Source organism: Falco naumanni, chromosome Z (genome assembly GCF_017639655.2).
Source record: "Falco naumanni isolate bFalNau1 chromosome Z, bFalNau1.pat, whole genome shotgun sequence".
In the NCBI taxonomy this organism is placed as follows: domain Eukaryota; kingdom Metazoa; phylum Chordata; class Aves; order Falconiformes; family Falconidae; genus Falco; species Falco naumanni.
Window position 1 is genome coordinate 75,585,014 of NC_054080.1, and position 22,169 is coordinate 75,607,182.

A 22,169-nucleotide genomic window follows, 5' to 3' on the forward strand; every position below is an offset into this window, starting at 1 on the left:
TTTTCAAAGTCTTATCCTTTTTTTTTTCTGAAAAGCTGACTCCATAACTGAATGGTGTCAGCAGCAGTCTGCTGATGTTTGTGTGCACAAGGGTACATTAACTTCAATTCCCTGTTTGTGATGCCCTGGCATTAGTGCCAGCCACATATTTTGTAAGTACAGGTTATTTTGGCTGCTGAAACTATTGATACCGGACATACTGATGGACAGCAGGACTATCTGGGTTGTGCTTACAGAAGAGGAATTGACCTGACCGATCATGATGGGCTCAGCTGGTGAAAACTCCTTGGCTGCAGTTGGGCGGGATGAACATAACCATTGATTATGTCTTTCATGTCTATCAAAATACAGCTCCTTGACTATTATAACTTTGGCCTCAGTGGTAGAAGGAGGTTGGCTCTTGTAGTCTGTGCTTGCAGCGGCCCTACCTGGGGCTTCCACAGCATCACAGACAGACATGTTGCAGCAGGTACACATTGAAGCATTTGTGGCCATGGATAAGGCCGTGCTGGAACACCACAGAGCATCTGTGGCCATGGATAAGTCCACACCACAGCAGGAATACCCCTGAAGAGGCTGTGGCCCATGGATAAAGCCACAACGAAGCAAGAACACGGCTAACAGATAAGGCCATGCCAGAGCAGGTTCTGCCCTGAAGGGACTGTAGCTCATGGATAAGTGGAGAAGGGGCAAGGGGAGGAGTTCACTGCAATGTTAAACCCTATGGTCTGCTCCATAGGAACTAGGGGTGGAGGTTGTAATGGATATATATTTAAATTGTTTTAAACCTTGATTTGAACTGCATCTTATAGGTATTACTATAGTAGGAACCACCTGAACCAGTGGAGGACAAGCCTTGCAAGAAGCAGTGCAAGTGCAACACTGACCTGACCCGTGCTGACTTTGATGCCAAATAACTCCATGCGACACACCACCTCTCCTGTCCTGAGTGACCACCATAACAGATGGACCCCAAAGTCATGGACTAAATGAACGCAACGGCGTCCACAGTTTTGTGGACATTTTACAGGGGTGGGCAGTAGACTGACAGATATCCATTTATAAATTAAAGGGTGGGAAGGGGTCAGGGAAATAGTTAATGAGGATGTATTGGATGGTGTGGGATCTGAGCATGACAGAAATGTTATCAAATAAGGGGTAGAGATTGTACTGATTTTGTCTGCGATAGGGTTCATTTTCTTCATAGTAGCTCATATGGTGCTGTGTTTGGGATTTGTGATCAAAACAGTGTTGATAACATAGGGATGATTTGGTTATTGCTGAACAGTGTTTGCACCATCTCAAGACCTTTTCTGTAAGCTGAGGGTACAGAAGAAGTTAGGAGTGGGCACATGTCGGACAGCTGACCCCAATGGATCAAAGGGACATTCTATACCATAGGGTGTTGTGCTCAGCAATAAAAGCTGGGTGAAAGGAGGAAGAAGGGGAGACATTTGGAGTTATGGCATTTGTCTTCCCAAGTAACAACTACACGTGATTAAAGTATTGACTTCATCAGCATGATGAAGGCTTTCCTGGAAGTGGTAAATGCTTGCTGATGGGAAGTAGTGAATTAATTCCTTATTTTGCTTTGCTCATGCATGCATCTTTTGCCTTACCTATTAAATGGTCTTTCATCTCAAGCCATGAGTTTTCTCACTTTTTTCCGATTATCTCCCCCATCCCACTTGCAGGGAGAGCGAGTGAGCTGTAGGTTTAGATGCTTACTGAGGTTAACCCACAACGGCAGATCAGCCTATTTTTAAGTTAAAGCTGTGCTACCCCTGGGCTGTGATGGGAAGGTGGAGCCATTGCTGTGAGTTGTTGAGACCCGTGCTGCCCAATTCAGCATTGATCCTGAGTCTAATAAGATTCTGGAAAGAGTGAGAAGAGATGGGAATAGGCAGAGAATGATTTGTATCTGGAAACCCATGAGAAGATTTGGATCTGGCTTTGTCTCCTTGCTGAGTGGAGAAAGCAACCCAAGGTACATGAGATAGACCACATCTGCCAGAGCTGTGTCCTGAACGGCTTCAGGGACTGTGGTATTTGTCTAAGCGGTCTGCTGTCCAGTGGGAGGTAGCTGTAGGCAATGGAGACAGCAGCACACCCTGGGGATGCTCTCCCAGCCCAGTAAGTAATGTCAACCATATTAAATGGTCTTGCAAACCTCTTCTTTCCCTCTGTAACCTTGCCTTGGTGCAGCCATGGAGGAAGTAGGAAGAGACGGAAACGGGCAGAGAGTTATTTGTATCTGGAAACCCATGGGAAGATTTGGATCTGGCAATGCTGGTAACTGTCACAGGGACCTTCAGGCTTGGAGCAGAGCCCTGCACAGAGGGAAATTGGGGTTGCAGCCCTCATGGTATTCTTGTGGGGGGAAATTCCCCTTCACAGCTGCAACCAGTCAGTCACTTCGGGGGGAGACAGCGCAGGGCCTGGGCTCAGGCTCATCTTGGCAGCCCTGAGCTCCTCCAGATCTCTGTAACATGCATGGTTTGCCCTGCTGCTGAAGCATTGGGATGGGACCCACTGGTGGGTACGGTGCTGCATGTCTCCCCTTCCTCCTGATGCCTGAACTAAGCACCCTTCAGGAGTCTCTTGCAGACTGTCAACATTGCTTTCCCAGAGCTGCTATGGCAGGGTCTGTGGGGCTTTGCCAGGCAGGAGGATGCTGCCAGGAGGTCTCCCGGCTTCTGGCCCTGCAGCTCTTCCCTTGCTGTAAACAGCTGTCTTGCCTGATCCCCATCCCCAGAGGGAATTTCCAGCCCCTCACGCTGCTCCTACCCCATCGCACACCGCCCACAGCCACCCGCTGAACCAAAGAGCTCAGCTGTTCACCGCCCGGCTGCGACATCTCCAGCAGAGTCTCAGCTCCAAACACTGTTTTCCCCATGTTCAGGTGTGTGCCCCTTGCCTCCTCTTGGAGTCACCAGTTTGATCAGGTCAAATGGCCAGTCTTGACTCCCCAAGTCCTTGGTGCGCCCGGGTTAGTCCCTGCTCTGTGTGTGTCCGGGAGAAGGCTGCTTTTCACAGCACGGGTCTCCTTGGTGGTGCAGGGTGTCCCCTTTGCATGACTCCTGTTTGCCTGGGTGCCAAAATGAGCCTCAGGTCACTCCTCATATCTTCAGATGCTGGCCCCATGGTGGAGTCAGCTAGTGCTGGGTTTTGACAGCTCCAGTGCTCTGCCTTCCTGCTCTGAATTACTGTTAACGACCAGTTATCTTTAGGTATGGAGTATATAACTTTTTCCTACCTTTTAATTATATTTGAGCAGGATGTGTCCTGCCCATTGCAGAGCTGGGCTCCCAGAGCCCCCTAGCCATTTCCATCCATTCCAGAAGCTGTTTCTTTTCCATGCAGTCTGCCAGGAAGGGTTTGGCCAGATGTGATTTGGGTGCCCTCCTGGCACTGGTGCTCCCTCTGATACCAAGTCCAGGTCCTTGCAGCCCATGATGCTTGCAGGCAACACAGCGGGTCTCTGCCTGGTGTTGGTGCCTGGCAGCTCACGGCCCTGCGAGGCTTTATCTCCTTCCTCTTTGTTTTCTTTATGGCTTTTGCATTTTCTACCACTGCTTGGGCATTGGGAGGCTGTTTCCCTGTTGAGGTGGCTGGTTGAGCCTTCACCAGGAGCAGAGAGCTTCTCTGGTGCTTTTCAGTCTTGGCTGAAGTATGTCCAGTTCCTAGTTTACATGTTGCTCCGATGTCTTCCGCAAACTCTCCAGAGTGTTCTTTATGTTTTGCTCCATTTCCCCTTGGCTGTCTTTAATTTGCCCTTCTCTATTTGCCCCCTTCTGATGAAATTGCCACATGTGCCAGTTGCTGCTTGCTCTGGAGGCTGGATCTGGCTCTCCAGCCTGTGGAACTGAGCTCATGTCAGAAGCACAGGGCAGAGTGGGCTGCTGGATGGATGCCAGGTGTCTGCAGCACAGATCTGCCTGGTGTTAAGTACAAAGTCCAATGTCCCGAGAGGGAGAAGAAGCAGTTTCCTCTCCAACAACACAAGACAGCTTTTTTGCCAGCAGCTTCTCGGGTCTCTCTGAATTCACACGCCAAGACGATGCCTTTGCACAAAACATACGTGTGTGCGCAACCCCACCCAAATGTTGCCTGGCCAACCCACCCTTCTCAAACGGTGAAGAGCTCCTGGCTTGGCTAGCATGCACACCGTGCCTTGCTCTGGGGGCTGCTGCTTGCTTTGCCATGAGAGGATTTATGACTTGTTACATGTCCACTTTCAATGAAGGCTGCGTTGGTGCCAGCAGCTTCCACCGAGTTTTATGTTCCAGAAGAGGACCTATGGGATTTCTGGATGGAGGATTGATGTGCTTCTCACAGGCTGTGCCTGTGGTTGGTGGAAAAGCTAAGAACTGGCTGAGTGGGGCACAGCTTTTGGAGGGTCAGGCAAACACCAGTTGAACCCCTCTTCCCTGCAGCATCTCCCACTCTCTGGATGAGCATCTCTACCAAAAGCAGGAGCATCTCGTTATGTCCTCTTTTCACCATGAACCTTGGCCACCCCATGGAAGTCTCTGCTGTGTCACGGAGGGACAAGCTCTGAGCCATCACAGCCATCACCTCTCTCAGCACTGAATATATTGCCTGGTGACATGGTGACAAATGTGCATACTCACAACAGTCAGAGCCCAAAGGATCCGATGTGTTGGGTAATGCCTGCGTCAGGAGGGTTGAGAGTTGAGCAGCCCTGACTGATCCTGCCCAGTCCCTTGATTTTGGATCTGGGAAGCACTATGGGCATCACTGCATACCATGCAGAGGACACTGTAGGAAGAAGGTATCTTTCCATGGCACGGGACCCATTTGTGTCCCTCTCAGCCTGCTCACTACGCCCCTGCACATTTTCCAGCAGCAAGCCTGTCCTGCCCCAAAGCACCTCAGTCCCTCTGCAGGCACATTAGCAACCAAAGAGTTAACTCCTTGCACCCACACCTAGCCAGGAAGCCAAATTTCTACCTGACCTGGGGTGGAGGCAAACTTCTTCTGACAGAAGACCCTGTCTAAGCTCAGCCGGGTCCAGCATCCATGTGCAGGGAGTCCCAGGGCTTCCCTGCCCTTCCCAGCATGTTGTGCTCATCCTGTTCTTCCCATCAGCCTTGCTGAATGTCAGGGAATGGTGAGGCAGCCAGCAGGGAGCCTGCCTGGCTCGTGTGCTGCCAGCTTCCAGCAATTCTTTCCTGCTTCCCGAGCACCGTTTCACTATATGGCATTTCTATACGGTGTGCCTGGCAGGCAGCCCACTCCCCTTCCCAGCCACGGGGGTTTTCCATGCTGGGCTTTGCAAACTACCTCTGCGCTGTGTCCTGGGAATCGAGGCCTCTGCAGGAAGGAATTTGCTGGTCAGCGCGGAGCTGAGCTGTGCGACCCTGTTCCTGTTAGCAGTGAGTTTAACTTGGAGGCAGCATCCAAAAGGATTTGGAAATTCCCAGTCCCCCTTTTTGGCTCCTCTTGATGCCTTTGGTCCATGCATGTACCTGAGAAGCCTCTTCTCCCAGGCCTGAGCCACCTGGGGAGCAGACCCTGCCGCCTGGTTAAGCAGGATGGAACTGGGGGGATTTTGCAGGGCTGAAGGGCAGCTCATGGCTGGGTGAGCAGAGGACTGAGCAGTCAGGGGAGAGGATCTCCTGGCATTACGTGGGGTGAGGTGCCAGGAGGCTGTGATGCTGGAAGCCAGGGAACTAATTCGCAGGTGAACTCCACATTCTGGTGCTGAGGTGCAGGGTGCAAACACGGGATGGAGGCTTGAATGAGTCCTGACAAACTGCCACGGTGCTTTCACTGCCTGGGAAAGGCTTACAAGCAAGGCAGTTTGGTGACCTTTGCTGTGGCCCCACTGTTTTCTCAAACCCAGTGTGTGGGGACACCATAGTTTCTGCCTAGAACACCCTGTCCTCCTCCGGCAGTCTGGAGGTCCCTCCCCCACAGGGATGCACAAAGGGCTGCCCGAGCATGGAGGCACCATTTCATGAAGCCCTGTTGCAAAGGCTCTGTACGGTGCCTGACACAGATCTTGAGGCCAGAAAGGCGTTCCCTGTAGCTGAGACACTGCAAAGGGGCATCCTGCCTGGTTATGTCCCCTTCCCAGTGTCTGCCTCAATCCTGCACCTCTGAGTTCTGGGAAAAGGCTGATGCCTGCAGGAGCCCAAGCTGGGTTTATGTGAGTGTGTGCCAGAAATTGTGCCTGACCAGAGCAGCCTCTGGAGGCAGCTGGTGTTGGAGCACCCTACAAAACCTTGCCTCTACCCACCACCTCCAGCAGCTCCTCTGTATCCCAGAAGTTCAGTTTGCTTTGTGACCCCCCTGCAAAGAGGGATGCTTAACCCTCTCTCGCTGCCAGAAGCTCCCCGCTTTCTCCTTGAGCTGCGGGGACATGTGATAGAGCAAGGCACTTGGAGAGGAAGGAGTAAACAGGGGGTGTGAGACAGAAGGGAGGCAGGAGGTGAGATGGGGCACAGACCCTCAGGCCTGTTTCCATGGGGCCCTGCTACTCAGACATGCAGGTGCGTCTGCATTGCTCAGCCAGGGCAATGGCTGAGTACTCCTGCTCTAAGTTTGTTCCCCCCTGCGTGTTCTTCAAACCACCTTTCCTAGAAGGACTGGATTGAGGTTCTGCTCAGCCAGCTGTTTTCTTTGGGGTGCAAATCACAGCAACTAGAGAATTGCCAAAGGCTGATGGCTGTGAAAGAAATGTGTGTCCTGAACGTACTCCGCAGCTCAGACCATGTTTGGGGCTGGCCTCTGGCCAGAGGATGCTGTTGCGGTGTCTTGAAAACACACAGAGAGCCAGGGACTTTCCAGGATCTTGATGCCATGGCCGGGGCTGGGACTGGGCAAGGAAAGGATCTGAGCTCTGTGCTGGGACCACAGAGCTCTTCAGGAGCTCACGGAGTCCTGGACTGGACTGTTCTGTGCTGAGGGTAGCCTGTGACATGTCTCTCCTCCCTCCACATCACTTGTCCTCGTACCACATAGGCTCTGCAGAGACCTGACCAGGGCGGATGACTGTAGAATCAGTGCTCCCTCAGCTTCTCCAGCACAGGGACAGTGTTCAGCCCGTGCCAAGAGTGGGAGTTCATCCAGGTGCTCAGCACCCAGGCACTGCTACCTGGAGGGGTTGCACAGGTAAGGGCTGGAAAGGCAGTAAGTGCCAGCATGGATTTCCTTTTCCTGCCCTGTCCTGATGCCACTGGTGCTTTGGGGTTGGAGGGATGGGTGACAGCACATAGGATGCCTTCAGGGATCAGTTCCCCAGGTTGCCAGGCACCCTGGGGAGTAGCATCCCACTGGCAACCTGCTGCAGCCCATGGCCTGTGCCTGCCACATGCCCCAGGAGCTGCTGTCTGAGGCCACGCCGACCTTGGTGCTGCACGGCTGTGTGGGGAGCTGCGGTACCCCCATTCAAGCACCCGGCACATGGGCACCTTCAGCATGGGAGCTCCCTTTCTCTTCTGCATGGGTGAAGGAGGAAGCCCCAGGAGTGCAGCCCTGGATCCCACACTGCCCCAGGCACCCAGCTTTCCCCCCAGGAAGGCAGCAAGCTGCTGCAGCTTGCTGGTCTCCTGGCCCAAGAGAGGGCTGCAGGGCAGTTGTTGGTAAGCCCCCCGACCATGACTCCAGTGTCTCCCCCTCCCTGATGAGGGGGGAAAGAGTGTGGGCATCTTATCGCAGCTCTGCTTTCTACAGCAGCCAGGACTTTGGTCTCCCCCTAGGTTACTCATTGCTTTTAATAACTGTTTATGTGGGTCCTTATCAGGGACTGGTGAAAAGTCCCGGGGCTGCACTCCAGGTCACTGGCAGGGGCCTGGTAGGAGGCTTGGACCACACTGGCATCGAATAGATCCCATCTAGGCTCTGCATCCCACTTGGGTTCCCAGGACACGGCTGACATGGGCAGTGAGACTGGGGCTGGCCGAGGAGCTGAAAGCCAGGATGGGTGAAGGGGGGCTGTTAGCAGTGGAGTGGTGAAGCTGGGGGTGGCATGGCAAAGGAGGTTCCTTGTTAGTGGGGGCTGTGCAGGGGAGCTGGAGACATGCTGGGGCCTGGCTCTTCTCAGAGGGTAGGGTGAGAGGTAGTGGCACCGGATGCATCAAGGGAAATTCCAATTAAATAGTGGGGAAAACATTTTCAACATGAGAACATTCCAAGCACTGGAACAGGTTGCCCAAAGTGGTTGTGGAACCTCCATCCTTGGTCTGTTCTAGACCATGTCGTGGTGACTGCATGAAATGTGGAGGTGTCTGGCCATCCCCTCCTCAGAGCAGGACCAATGTTACAGCGGGCTGCTCAAGGTTTGGTCCAGCTACATGGCCACCTCTTTGGGTGGCCATTGCCACCACAGGGGTGCCCTGAGAGCTCCTGTCCAGCTCCTGCAGGTCCACTTCTGCACAGCCCCCATCTTACCAGGCATGCCCAACCTTTCCCACCGCAGAAGGTCACACCGTTGTGACCATGGGACTTTGTATCTTGCCTGTGTTAAACCTCAGGAGGTTTCCACCAGCCCATTCGTCCAGCTGCTGGAGGTTCCCACTCATCCTCAGCTCCCCACAATTTGGCACCAGCACCAATGTATGGTGGGCTGTGCTATCTCCCCCAGTGCCATTCGCAGTCTAGCCCTTGTGCCTCCCAGCCCTACAGATGTGTTCAGCTGTTCAGGGAGGTCCCCAAGGCAGCCAGACAGGGACGGAGGTCTGGGCGCTGGGATCTGGGGTCACCCTGAGCCCCTTCTCTCACCTGTGTGGGGTGTGTGGCTTGGCCTGGGGGCAAAGCACAAGGTGGGAAAGCAGAACATATCAACTCCTTGGTTTCCCTAATGGCTTGGCCACCTGCCAGAGTCCCTGCCCTGGGAACAAACAGGCAAGCAGCAACATCCGACCCTCTGAGAGCAGGTAGTGGCAGGTTGTGAGACCGAGTAGGAAACAGGAGCCCACAAACTCATTTATCCATGATGGGGGCCATGTCTCCGGCATGCCCCCCCACCTGGCACCCTGTGCCATGATGGGCAGCTGGGAACAAGACAGGACGTGTCTGTAAAGGGGGGCTTGCAGCTTACAGGAATCCCCCACCCTCCTGCTTCTGCATCACCCAGCCCTTGGCTGACTGGTGGGCTGCCTGCCAGGCTGGCCGAAAATGAAAGCAAAGCGTCCAGAGATAAATAGGAGCAGCCTCAGCACAAGGCAGCAGTGCGTGTCCTGCTCCCCAGCCTTGCCCAGCTTGGCACCCCTGGCACCCACCATGGCGCTGCGCCTCCTCCTGCTGCTGCTCCTGCTGGCTGCTATCCTCGCCATTACCGAGGCTCAAGGTGAGGGGTGAGATGCCCTCCTGCCCGCCTGTGGGGTGGGATGGGGCAAGGGGTATGGGTGTTTGACAGGGTCTGCACAGGGTGCTGGGTGGCGCGGTCGCAGTGTGCGGTGGGTGTTTGTGGTGTGTTTGGGTGTGTGGATGGCTGCGGGTGTGGGGTTTGCAGTGCAGTCGTGTGTTGGTGTGTGTGTTTGTGCACCTGATAGGTGTGTGGCCTTGGCTTGCAGGGCTTGCTTGGCTTGGGAGCGTGTCTGTGTGCATGTGGCTGGTGGGGCAGCAGCACCCCGAGCTGAAACACGCAGGCAGGAGAAGGAGGTTCAGTCTCTTTGCAAGGAGCTTGTCTCTGCCTGTTTCCCCTCTGTTGGCCGTGAAATTGGAGCCACATATCCCTGGGGAAGGGTCTGACCGGCAGCTGGGCACTGACACTGAGAGCTCCTACACTCACGTGCTGCTCCAGCATCTCTCCCACAAATGACACCAAACGAGCCCTGTGCCATCGGCCAGCTGTGCTGTGCTGCCCTGGGGCTGGGAAGGTGCCCTGGCTCGGTGAGGGTCCGAAATCCCACATCCTGCCCTTTCCCCCAGGCATTGGCAGCTCACCCTCTGACTGCTGCCTGAAGTACAGCCGGAAAGCCATCCCCAGCAGCTGGGTGAAGTCCTACAGCCTCCAGGGACCTGAGTCGGGATGTCTGCTGCGTGCTGTTGTGTAAGTACCTTGCTATGGTTGAGACCACTGCGATCGGTTTGGCTCCAGCCGAACACTCCTTCTCCATGTCCTCCTCCTGCCCAGCCCTAGGGAAACTTTCTGCCTGCACCCCCAGGTTCACCACCAAGAGGAACAAGAAGATCTGTGCCTCTCCCACTGACTCTGCTGTCCAGAAGCTGATGGAGAACCTGGACAAGAAGGTCAAAAATAAGAAGAAGAAGGGACAGCCCCCACGTCCCAGGGGCAAGCCCAAGCAGCAGAAGCAGCAGCGGGTCTAAGTCAGGCCTGAAGAGGTAGGCAAGGGGGAGGGGGGAGCAGCAGGGTGATGGGGTGAGGGTGCTGCCCCCCCTTCCCAGATCCATCTTCGTAAGACGCCAGGCATCCAGCTCGTGGAGCTGAGCCTAGTAGGGCTGCCAGAGCCTTGGCTGAAGCGCAGAAGCATTTAGGGCATGGCTCCCTCCTGGTCTGTGCTTGCCTTAAAATCAGATTTGTTTCTGGAGCTGCTGGGACAAGGCTTAATGCTTTGGGGACACACAAGATGTGCCATGCAAGGCAATGGTATCCCAGCTGGGGTGGGTGATCTCACTGAGACCCTCTCCACCTCACTGCCCCCTCCTTGCCCTCCTTAGGACGGACGCCTTCCCCACTGACGACCGACCCACTGCCTGGCAATGGACATCCACAGACCACCCGCACACCCACTGGCCCCAGGGCGAGGACAGGGCTGGCGGAGGGGCTGCCCTTGGCTCTGAGCCGCCTCAGCGCTGCTGTGCCTGCCGCAGAGATTCGCCCAGCCGGGACCCCTGCACCGGCTGGGTGCTCTCGGCAGTCAGGGGCACCTAGGTCCTCACTCGCCGCACAGCCGTGCCAGCGGGGACCTGGACCCGCATGGGAGCTGGGCTGTGGCCTCGAGCGGGACATGGGCAGCCTTCCCACCAGAGGGGATTTCTGTAGCCTGGCAGGATGGCAGCTTTTCCTATGACTTTTTTTTGGGTTTTTTATACATTTGTATTTATATTTAAAGACTATGCTTTCATTCAATCTTCCTGGAAGGCTTTACTTCTGGCTCCTTGTGCTTCACAGAGTACCCTTTATGCTTACAGGCTGGCTTTTCTGGAAGATTGCTCTTATTTTTCTACCAAATAAACGACGGCTGTGTTTCATTTCTCTCTCACCTGTTTCCTCCTTTTTGGCTTGCAGGGCTGTGGGGTGCCAGGCAGGTCCCACATTCCCGTGGCCCTGCCCAGGCTGCTTGCTGGGCGCTTCCTTGCAGAGCAATTAATAGCAGCCGGGATGGAGAGTTTGAGGACAGCAGAGGTGACAGTGTGGCTATGTGTCTGGGCTGTTCTAGGCTTTCTCTTTGGCTTTTATAACATGCTTTCGCAGTGTAGTGTGGAAGAAGTTAGTCAGGATTTATCCTTTTCATTTTTTTTTTTTTTTTAGATATAAAATTGCAATGAAATCAGAACAAATTGTTAATTTTAGTGGAATTTTACCCTTTTATCTCCCTTGGTTTTGCTGTGATTTGCAGTGATCCAGACATTATTAGGCCAAGTATTCTGTTTTCTGGGAGGAAAAAAAAGAAAGGAAAAAAAAAAAAAAGAAAACAAAAAAAAAGAAAGAAAGAAGCTAAAGAAAGTCTTATATACTTTCTTCCCAAATCTGAAAAGCCCACTTGGTGGAAACTGCGTGTGCGGCTGTGCACATAGGGGAATAGAAGACTTCGCAAAATTCATCACAGACACGCTGCAGCTGTTTGAGAGCAGCTCTATCCCAAACCTTCGGTAAAATAAGAACTCACTAACCTGAGGACACCAAAAGGTGAGACTGCAAGTAGAGGGGGGACAGATGCCCAGGACAGGGCTGGTGGGGAAGTAGATTCTCCCTGTGCTTGCAAACCCCCTCCAGCATGCTGAGAAGAGGCAAGTCGAGCAGCTACACTGCAGCTGCAAGTGCTATCTGCTTGCAGAGACTTCAGGCACGGACTTTGGTCAGTAAAGGTCTATTAAGTCATATAATTGCAATAATAGGATTTGCAGAGCTTGATAGTATCAGCAAAGGCTGTGTGTTGGCTGGAGTAAAGCTTGTAGCTGAATGTTTCTATCAAGCACGTTTATCTGGCTTGATTGCTTTATTAGGCAGGCATTTAGGTCTATTATTTTAAGGCTGTGTAAAGAAACTGTGAAGTCCAAGATACCGCTGTGAGTATGGGACGGGTGCTGAGCTGGCTCCGTGTGCTGCCCTCACCTCCACGTGGGAGTATGCAGCCATCTGCCAGACCAGCTTTTGGACAGGATGTGAGGCAATAAAATATATCCTTTACAACCAAACGCACTCATTCTGGCTGTTGTGACGGGCTTTGATGGGGTGGGAAGGGCTGTGCGAGGGGCTGCTCTCCTGCCCTATACACATCATCCCACGGGCCCTGGCTTTCGTAGCACTGCCGGGCGCTGCATCCCTGGAATGCAGGGGCTGGCAGCTGCTGGTACGGGGAAAGGGGACCACATAAATTCCCTCCTGCGCAGCTGTGTTGCCCAGCAAGATGAAGTTGCCTTGTTTGCTCAGCCGTCCCCACCAAGGGGTCCTGAGGTGCCAGCAAACATAAGGGCACAAAATGGTTTTGTACGTGATGTCCTTTGCTCACGGCTGAGCCCGTCCCTCCAACTCTGATGCCCCCCGACAATCAGTGCTTGCTCAAAGCAGGGGCTGTGTGCTTCCAGCCACTTTGGGAAAACACCACTAAAACAAGTTATTAACGAGGCTGTGCTCTGGCCTGGGCTTTGCTGGGAGCCTGGGAACTGACACCCACGCACAGAGTCAGCCGAGGCTACCATGGGAGGGCTGGAGGCGGCCCTGTGTTTGCTGGGGATGCGCTGCATCCAGCCCTGTGAGACTGACCCTTCCTTCTGTAAGACTCCTTGTTGTGCTGGTGGTGGTGTCAGGGGATTGTGAAACGATTGCAAAAAAACCCTGGAAAAGAGGCCCAGCTGAATATGTCTGCAACCACGATCAGCAAAGCACAAGCAGATGGCAGGAGTGAGCCAGCATGTGACTTGTGTCCTGGTGGCTCTGTGATTGCATATGTAAACACCACAGGGGTGGTTTTTTTCTCTTCAGATGATAGGTGGGCATTGGGCTAAAACAGGTCATAAAGATGTGCCCATGGGGGTGCTCTAATTTACCCTAAAATTTACCCTGAAAGCAGGGCTTGTGGAAGAGCACTGGCATTTGTCCCATGCTCAGGCACAGATAGCTGCTCAGGAGGGCACACGTGAGCATGGACACAGATGACAAATGCAGTCCCAAGTGTGCCTGTGCCTGCACACACACGGACATTTGCACACCACTTCCAGCTTTACCGCAGAATGCTGCTTTTAAGGAAAATAATGTGTCAGGGTTAGTGAGAGCTTTTTGCTGGTGAGGCAGGTGGCCGCAGTGCTGCCATGGTGAGATGGCACCACCAAAACACCTCTGAGGAGGTTCCCTGCAAGAGGCTGAGGGGAGCGGCAATGGGGTGGGATCTTCAGTGTGCAGCAGAGGCCAAAACCCTTTCCCCACAGAGAAGCTGAATCCACAGGCCCCGGCGGATACAACCGATGTAAAGAAGATGCTCTAAGATGATGCCGCAGTGAAGCAGCAGGGGAGGATTCACACAGTCATACCCCTGGGCAGGGCAAACCTGCTGCTTTGCCTCACGTGCAAAGACAAGGCAGCATCAATGCGGTGTGTGCCGGGGCAGCAGGTGTGCAAGGGCTGTACGAGCCTGCCTAGGCGTTCGGCAGGGAAAGCGAGAAAGTTACAACCATGTCAAGCAGAGCAAAAAGTTAGGAGAGCTTGGCCACCCTGGAGCAGAAAGGTTTCAATGACAGCAGAAAGTAGCCAGGCAAGACAGAAACCACGGAGCGTAGCCAAGAAAAGGGAGGACTTGAACACAGGCCAAATGATTAGCTCAATTTTTTAGTTGGCGCAGACAGTGCTCTGGGCTTGTGCCCAGAGTGTGCTGGACTGTGACGCCAGGCTGAGCTCCAGCACGGCTCACCTGGAGACACACACACTGGCTCCATCCCCCTGCCCCACGCCGTTCTCAAGAAGCAGGATCTGGCTATGCTGCAGCAGCCCGACAGGTGCCAAAGGCTGTTTCTGGGGCTGCATGGGTGCTAGAGGGGCTGTGGTTTCTAGCTGAGCCTTCAAAGTCCGTTTTGGTGCTCTCTCCACCAACACTGCCCTTCTGGGGTCTGCCATGGTCTTGATTGCAAAGAGGAGGTGGGAAAGTGGCTGGTGGGCAATAGGGACTCCCAGCCTCCCTGCCTCAAGGTATTTCCTAGTCCTGGCCGTCTCTTGGCACCCATCTTGTCCTAGAGGTCCCCAGCCCAGAGCATCCTCTCAACCCTTTCTTTGCCTACATGTAGCTCCCAACTGCTCTCCCTCCCCCTGTCCTCTGTTTTTCTGGCTGGAGACCCTTGGTTGTGGGGTGTCCTCATGCTGCCAGTCCTCCTTCTACTCCCCCAGACCTCCAGGTCCTTCTGCTTCCCTCCCATCCTGCTGGAGATTGCAGACCTGCTCCTGGGCTGCAGCTCTCCAAGGCATGGTGGTAGAGCATCTGCTATCCTCTGAGGATGTCCTGTGGTGGGGCCAATGTGAACTGTGTCACAGAGCTGCATCAGACCAAAAACCTTACAGCCTCCTCTGTCCAGTGTCAGTCTAAAAGCCAACAGAACAGTGAAAGGGAGCAGCCCCCAAGGGTTTGGTCCATCCCATGTGCTTTTAGATCTGTCCACAGGTGAGTTTGTTGTGCAGCCTCACCAGGAATCCTTCCTGTCAAGCCACATGGGAGATGGCAAGGAAATTGCTGATGGGCTGCTTTTTGCACAGGTCTCCAAGCTGTTGCCCAGCCACCTTCTTGTGAAAACCCAGGAGAGGCTGCAAAGAGGTGAGGACAAGGCAGCATGATGGCAGGGAGCCAGGGCTGGGGGCATCCCACTTAGCTGCTGACATCTCAGTGACGTCATAGCACATCTAAGGACATTTGCAGTAAGCACCTGGCTGGGAAACTACGCAGCCCAAGGATGATGCTGAGGGACACGTGTGTTGCAGGGACCCTGGGAGATGGGTGCTCACCCAGGGGATGTTGAGCAGGACCCAGGTGAAAGGTCTTGGCTCTGCTGCCCATCACCTGTGGTGACCTCAGCATCAATGACGCTGAAGCCAATGAGTGTCAGGGATAGACGGATTCTAACAGAGCAGGAATCGGCACCTTCTGCATCACACTTAGCCAGATCCTTAGGACCATCTCTGATCCCTCTGGACAAAGGCGTGACTTGCTCTTTTTTGACCCTTAACTCCATTTAAATTGGTTTGACTGGGTTCTCTCAGCTAGAGGAGATCCAGTGGGGCTTCAAGCCCCATGGGCTGGCAGTGGTCCCAGTCCCCGTGCTGCACTAGAACCGGGACTGCAATGGGAGCTATGCGGGAGGCTCCCTCGTGCTGGGAGTTGCAAGGGAAATTGAAATAGCTGCAACGCCTGCCCAGTATTTCCCAATGAGGTGAATGCAGCCAGGCCAGATCCTGCCCTAGGGACTGACTATGCCTGGAATTTGCTGAAATTCCCCCTTTGCCTTTCCAGCTCTGTAGCTCAGAGGTGCAAAGCAGAGCACCACAAGGTACCCCAGGAACATGCCAGAATCCACACACTGGTGGAGAGCAGCTGCCCTGGGGGGTCCCGCAGCCAGCAGATCTCTGAGAGGGTGGCGGCATGGCTGCTGCTCCCCAAGGAAAGCCAGGGGATGGAGGGGATGCTCACATGGCCCATTTACATTTTGATGGGTTGGATTCCCATGGGGATCCCCTCATATGCGTGGTTTCCACTTTAATTAACAACTGTGTTATCAAGGCTTCTGCAGGGGTGAGCACTCAGGGATGCTTTGTACTGCCTGTGGTGTCCTCGGGGATGCAGCTCCAGCACTCCCAAATTGCTCTGGATGAGGCTTAAATGGGTCAGCATACACAATGCTCTCCCCTCTTCCCAAATTGCACTGCATCCCCTGACCGTTCCCTGCCTGCATGTGCCTCTGAAGTGCCTGGACCCCGAAACATCCTCTCTTCTCCATCTGCACCATCTCTTCAGCCCTGTGAGGGGGATGGGGTGACCTCCCTGCATGCCACAGGGATGCACTTCAGAGATGACCATTCTCTTCTTAGAAATCCCACTGACCCCACTGGAGGTGGGGGGAAACCCATCACATCCCCCTTTCGCAATGTAAGTGGAAAGCCCCCTTCCTTACCCTCCGGTGTCCCTCATGGGGAGCAGAGGTGACTGGAGCAGTCACGCTTTCACCCACTTGGCACCCAGACAGCTGCCAGGAGGAGGCAGAGGCTCTCTTTCCTGCCCATGGGTCAGCAGGCACTGTAAGCAGCTGAAAGGCAGGGACTCCCCTGCAGCCAGAGGCCGTTAAGGGGTTCACCCCGAGAAGGACTGTATTCCCAACACTGAACACGCTTCTTCTGGTGTGTGGCCAGCTGGGAGCCAGCAGCAGACGGTAGTCACAGGAAAGTGGCTGGGGACACCTCCCACTTGCCAAGGGGACCAGGACCCCAGCAGTGCCTGGAGGGGTGTCCCACAGGATGGGAACCCCAGCACCCCTTGCCAGCCCTTGGGCATGCTCCAGTAGTTGCCAAACCCACCGAACAGGCGAGGAGGTGAGGGCATGCTGTCAGGCAGCACCCCTAGCACCCCTTGTCAGTGGGTCGGGGCTCTGCTCTTGGGACCCCCTTTTTGCAGGGGGCTCTGAGTTTGCAGAGGGAGGAGCCAGCTCTGGGTTAGAAGCAGTTGCTCATGTAGGTCTGACCACCAGCACCCAGGAACTGTCATCTTCCCTGCTGTGGCATCTCTTTGGCTGCACCCTGGGGAAATCAAGCGGTCCCAGAGCCAGCCTGAACCCCCAAACCCACAGGCAGGCTGGGGCTGATGACTGACACTAATCCTCCACCACCTAAATTCCCCTTCTGCCAGCCAAGATTTCTCTCCAATAGCTTGTGAGTGCTAGAAGAAGGCAGGTGCTGACTGAAGTTAAGCTGGCACATCCTGTTTGTGCCACTCATCCAGCCCACCAGCCCCTGCGTACTCCTTTGGCACAGTGCCAGCTTGCTGGAGCACAGGAGCACAGGAACTGCTGGAGGCCATGCCCTCCTGACAGGGGACACCACCTCATGCAGGAGGCTTGTGCCAGTGCCGGTGCCAGTGCAGGGATGGAGAACCTTGGCTGGTGGTATGCCTGGAATCTCCTCTTGCTTCTTACCATGGAGCAGGCAAGGAGCAGAGCTCACTGTCTCCTACTGCTGAGAGGAGCAGAGGGACCCACTGAGGTCCCTGGGTCCCATCTGTGTGTCTTGTCCTCTGGTAGATATTTGTCCCTGTGGAAGGGCTGTGCACTGCTCTCTGTCAAGGTGGTAGGGCAGGCTGGAGCTGGAGCAAGGGAGAGGGGGTAAGGACAGAGATTCTGCTCCAGGATTTGTTCACCCTGTGCGGAAATATTTTTCCTACCATCAATAGGAATTTCCCTGGGTGCAGCTGGTGCATTGCCTTTCACCCTGTCCCTGGGCCCCTCCAAGAAAAGCCTGACTCTGGCATCTCTCCAAATCCCTACAAGGCAGCTGCTGGCGGCAGTGAGATCCCCTTCACCATTCCCTCCCTGGGCTGCACAGCCCTACTGCTCTCAGAATCCTGCATGCCATGTATCAGGGATGAAGCAGGCTGGTGAGGGCACATCACTGCAGGTGGCACTGACACTGTGGTGAGTCACCATCCCAAGGAGAAACAGCTCCCATCCCTGCTCTCCTGTGAGGGTTTTGAGCTGGAGTGCTGGTCTTCACTCCCTGCAGTGCCCACGCAGCTGGTGAGCTGCTGGCACCCAGCGCCATGCACACAACTTCTGTGGGGGATTTCTTCTCTTGTGCTGAGAAAGCCTGTTTCCAGGAAGATCTGTAGCTGCCTTTGGCTATCAGCCCACTGAGACACCTGGAAACCAGGTTGTTATTTGGTACATGAGATTGCAGACCTGGAGCAGAGCATGCTGGTTGAGATCTCCTCCATCCACTAGCTTTGGATGTGCCTGCCAGGCAGGCACTGGGGAGGGCAGGGGGAGCAAGCCAGGCTCCCGTGACCAGATGGGGAAGATCAGGGGGAGCCAGGCATTACCCCAGCACCAATACATACACAAAAAGTGGGGCTGTGGCAAGTTCTCCCCCCAGCATCAGTGTGTTGAGCCTATGCAATATCTAATGAGAACGTTCCGGAGATGTCCTGAAGAAGTGACTGGGAAATGTATGGGGTGAGACCACCTATGTGCTTGCCCAGGGCCCTGGGGCACTTTCGCAGGGTAAAGGGACCCTGGAGCTGCTCTGGCCCTGACCAGCAACCCCTGTGGCTCAGGCGCTGGCAGTGGAGGACAGAAGCTCTTTGGCTCTGACCAGCTGGTTGCAGGGAAAGCAGTCAGGATATTCGGGAACTGCTCAAAGATTAAAATCAGCCTGTGGCAAGACTTGTTGCAACTTCCCACCCCTCTTCCCCAAAAGAAAGTGAAAGCCACGAACTGGAAGGATAAATAGGCAGCAGGAAGCACCAGCAGCAGAGCGCAGGGAAGCTGTGCGGAACTCATCTCTCCTGCCTGGAGCACCATCACCTTCCAGCCCACTCTCTGCCAGCCTCAGCAGCAAAATGCAGCGGTTGTATCTTCTCTGCTTCTGTCTCCTGGTGCTGGGACGTATCCTGGATGGTAAGAGGGAACCTCTCAGGCTGACTTTCTTGTGGAAGGGAGAGGATCCAGTTTCTTGCTCTCTTTTGTATTTCCAGCAGACTTTTAGAGAGACCCATGGCTGGGGGTCTCTTGCAGTCCTCCTGCATCTTCTGCTTGTAACCTGTCCCAGAGGGACTCCGTCCTACCCAAAGTCCAGGCAGGAGCCTGCAGAGCACTGGCGCTGGAAAGCTGCACTTGGGAAAGGTCATGGAGCAATCCTGCCTCCCAGTGCCCTAGTCCAGCTTGTGCACACTGGGCTGGGATCACCTTGGTCCCAGTCTCCCCAGCACAGCGGGGGAGCATCCCTAGCGCTCTTTGGCCAGTGGCAGGGCTGGGGGTGGGAGGGGAGGTGTGTGTTAGGGCAGAATCCATGCCTGAGGGGCTGCTGGTATTGGACACGGGGGTTGCACACATTACAGCTGTCTGGGTACGTGACATCAGGCACTCTGCTCTGCTGCAGGCAGGTGGGGCAACCTACACCTTGTGATGTTGCACCACACCTTGCTGCCTGGGATTACAGGCAACCCTGGGCACTGCCAGCCTTGATGGGCATTAACAGTGAATACAGCATTTGCTTGGAGGATGGCTGAGGTCCCCTACCCCACAGTGAAGTGCTGACAGCTGTGTCCATCAGATGTCAAAGGATTAATCGGCGTGCAATGGGCTGGTGATGGAGTAGCTGCAAAATCTGTGGCTTCTTCAGCAAATAAAGCTGAAGTCATTTCCAGCCTCTTGGGAATGGGTGTCTGTCTGTATTGCAGCATACTGAAGCTCTGTGAAGACCCCTGTCCTACCTTGCTTGCTGCTGGTCTGGCCCTGGGGGTGCGGGAGGGAGCCAGGCATGCAGAAGGGTTGCCCTCTGCCAATTTGCTCTTTCTCAACTCCTTTGCTTTCTGTCAAAAGGATGCAAAGGGTTCCTGGTGCTGGGGCATGGGAGCAATAAAGTTTGTGCCTGCATGTGCAGCCAGGGCAGTGTGTGAGGGCATTGCTGGTAGGCACTGTTCTGCCCCACTCCGCTGGGGTGGTCCCGCAGTCCCTTCATTCTCTGGGAAGGCTGGGTGAAGAAGCAGCCAAACCAGGGAGAGCAACCTCAGCATCCACTGTGTGTTTCTCCTCCAGTCCATGGTGGGAACAATGTCCTTGACTGTTGCCTGCGGACAAGCGAGAAGCCCATCCCACGCCGGATAGTGCAGGATTACCGTCTCCAGCTGGTGCAGGATGGCTGCAACATCCCAGCTGCTGTGTAAGAACCCCAGGGTGTTGATGGTTGAGGCACAAGAACCCCAGACTGGTGATGGCCAAGAGATGGACCCTGTGGGGAGGCAGGAAGGGAGGCAGAGCAGGGTGGAGGAGGGATTTCAAGCTGGGTTTGGGGGAGAGGGATAAGGAATGTTGTGGAAAAGACCCTGGAGATCAGAGGTTCAATCAGAGCAGGACTTTCTGGGAGGGTAAAACCTGAGACAAAAATCATGGAAGAGTCATCTCAAGGTAGAGATGGAGGAGAGCAGTAAGGGAGGCAGTGGATAAGAGCTTGAGATGTGCTTGAGCATCCCTGGGGTCTCTGCTCAACTCATCTTGGGTTTTATTCCCCATGGGCCTGGCAGGTTCATCACCACAAAGGGCAAGCGCCTCTGTGCTCCCCTTGAAGCCCCGTGGGTGGTTCGCCTCCAAGAGAAGCTGGATGCCAGCTCTGCCAGGAAGGTAAGAGCCGTCCCTATTCTCAGATGGGACTGGGGGAAGACTGGGGGTGGGTTTACCCAAATAAATGCAGCCCTGGGGCTGTTGCCCACCCAGTGCCACCCTGGGATGAGCCCAGTGGGTGCCACAGGAAAAGGCACTGGGAGTAAACCCCTCCCCAGTTCTGCCCTGCAAGCTTGGACTTCGCAATTTGTGCACCTTCACAGGGAGGGCTTGTAATGAGTTCTGTGGGTGCTTTGCAAGGCCTGCCCGGTCCCCACTTCACTACTATGGCATGGCTGGGGGAGGTCACCCCTTGTTGACCACCCTGACTGCAAGGAAGGGACTCTGAGAAGGCTCCTACACTGAGGATCACAGCCATAACAGCTGGTTTTTTCACTTCCCCAGGCCAAACCCAAGGGCAAGTAGCCTCCGAAGGAGTCTGTGGCTGTCCCCAGCACCTGGAGTGGGGCTGTCTCCCAGCTGTGAATCTGAAGCTAACGGAGCCAACCTGCTTCCACCTCCAGCCACAGGGCCAACCCTCCTCGGGATTCGTGTCAGTGCACTGGGCTGGGCAGAACCCTGCCTGCTCTCTCTTTTTCCCTCTGTCTCCACTGTGACCCAGTAACCTGTGTCAGGCTGAGCTGGAGGCTGCTGGACCAGACACTCTGCCACCTTTGCAGCCTGGAAGATGGTTGGTGGACTATTCTGCAAGATAGGTTTGGGGGGGATCTCAGCCTTCCCTTCAGTGCATCAGCTGTGACCTCCAGGGCTAGTTCTGATCCCTTTAGTTTCTATTGCCAGCTCCACGCCCAAGTCCTTCTGCATCCCTGGGAAGGGCTGACAGGACAGGACAGTGTGGGCATGGATGGGAGGGATGGAAATGTTCATCACTGGCCATGCACTGTGCTGATCCCTTGCTGAGCACAACCTAAATGCCCTTGGGCAGATCGTGGCCCATGTGGTTACTCTCTCACACCCTGACTTTCCCTCCACCATTTCCCCTCCTGCCCTTCCTTGCATGGGTAAGGTAGAGCCAGTAATGCAGTGGTGACAGAGTGGGCAGTGATGTTGCCCTCAGTCCCTGCTGTCCTCAGGGATGTTGGCACCCTGCTTGGTCCCCCAGCCTGCCATCATGTTCAAACCCTGCCCCATACCTCTGCCTTGGCAGGGATGCATGAGCAGCGCTCAGACTGCTCTCAGGTATTTGCTGCTAGATCTGTTTGATGTGACAATTACGGGTGTAAGTTGCCTCTTTTCTCTCTTCTTTATTGTGCTGTGAATTTGTTAAATAAAAAGAAAAGCCAGTGTGTGGTCAACTTGCCTTGTGTTTGAGCCTGAAGGGCAGCATGGAGTGTGCAACATGCAGCCAGCACTGCCGGTGGTGCCTCGGTGGCAAAGGGGCTGTGCTTGGGTGCGAGGTGGGGGAAAGGGGCTTTCATAAGGGTAAAGGATGCTTTCTACAGCAGCTGGGCTGCAAGTCTCTCCTGGGGGTCTCTCAGCACCATGGTGAGGTGAGCACCCTGCTCTGCATTGCTTGGCCAGGCTGTGGGAGCAAGCCCCCAGCTGGTTGTATTGCAGAGATGGGGTGGGAGGGAGCATGGCAGTATTGCACCATCCAGCCCAAACCACTTCAGTCCCACCAGCGCTGCAGATGGGATGGAGCTCCCCACCTCCCA

At 54.7% G+C, this 22,169-nt stretch overlaps 2 protein-coding genes across 2 annotated transcripts; both read left to right on the plus strand.

The window, feature by feature from the left end:
* The first annotated feature begins 9,177 nt into the window (after positions 1 to 9,177).
* On the plus strand, positions 9,178 to 12,351 carry CCL21 (C-C motif chemokine ligand 21). The gene is made up of 4 exons (XM_040580748.1): positions 9,178 to 9,316; positions 9,901 to 10,021; positions 10,137 to 10,314; positions 10,651 to 12,351. Exons 1-3 carry the CDS (start codon positions 9,250 to 9,252, stop codon positions 10,297 to 10,299), a joined length of 351 nt encoding a protein of 116 aa, XP_040436682.1. The 5' UTR covers positions 9,178 to 9,249; the 3' UTR covers positions 10,300 to 10,314; positions 10,651 to 12,351.
* A 6,310-nt stretch (positions 12,352 to 18,661) lies between these two features.
* CCL19 (C-C motif chemokine ligand 19) lies at positions 18,662 to 21,798 on the plus strand. Its single transcript, XM_040580052.1, has 4 exons — positions 18,662 to 18,792; positions 19,933 to 20,056; positions 20,418 to 20,514; positions 20,899 to 21,798. Exons 1-4 carry the CDS (start codon positions 18,735 to 18,737, stop codon positions 20,917 to 20,919), a joined length of 300 nt encoding a protein of 99 aa, XP_040435986.1. The 5' UTR covers positions 18,662 to 18,734; the 3' UTR covers positions 20,920 to 21,798.
* Positions 21,799 to 22,169: the final 371 nt, after the last annotated feature.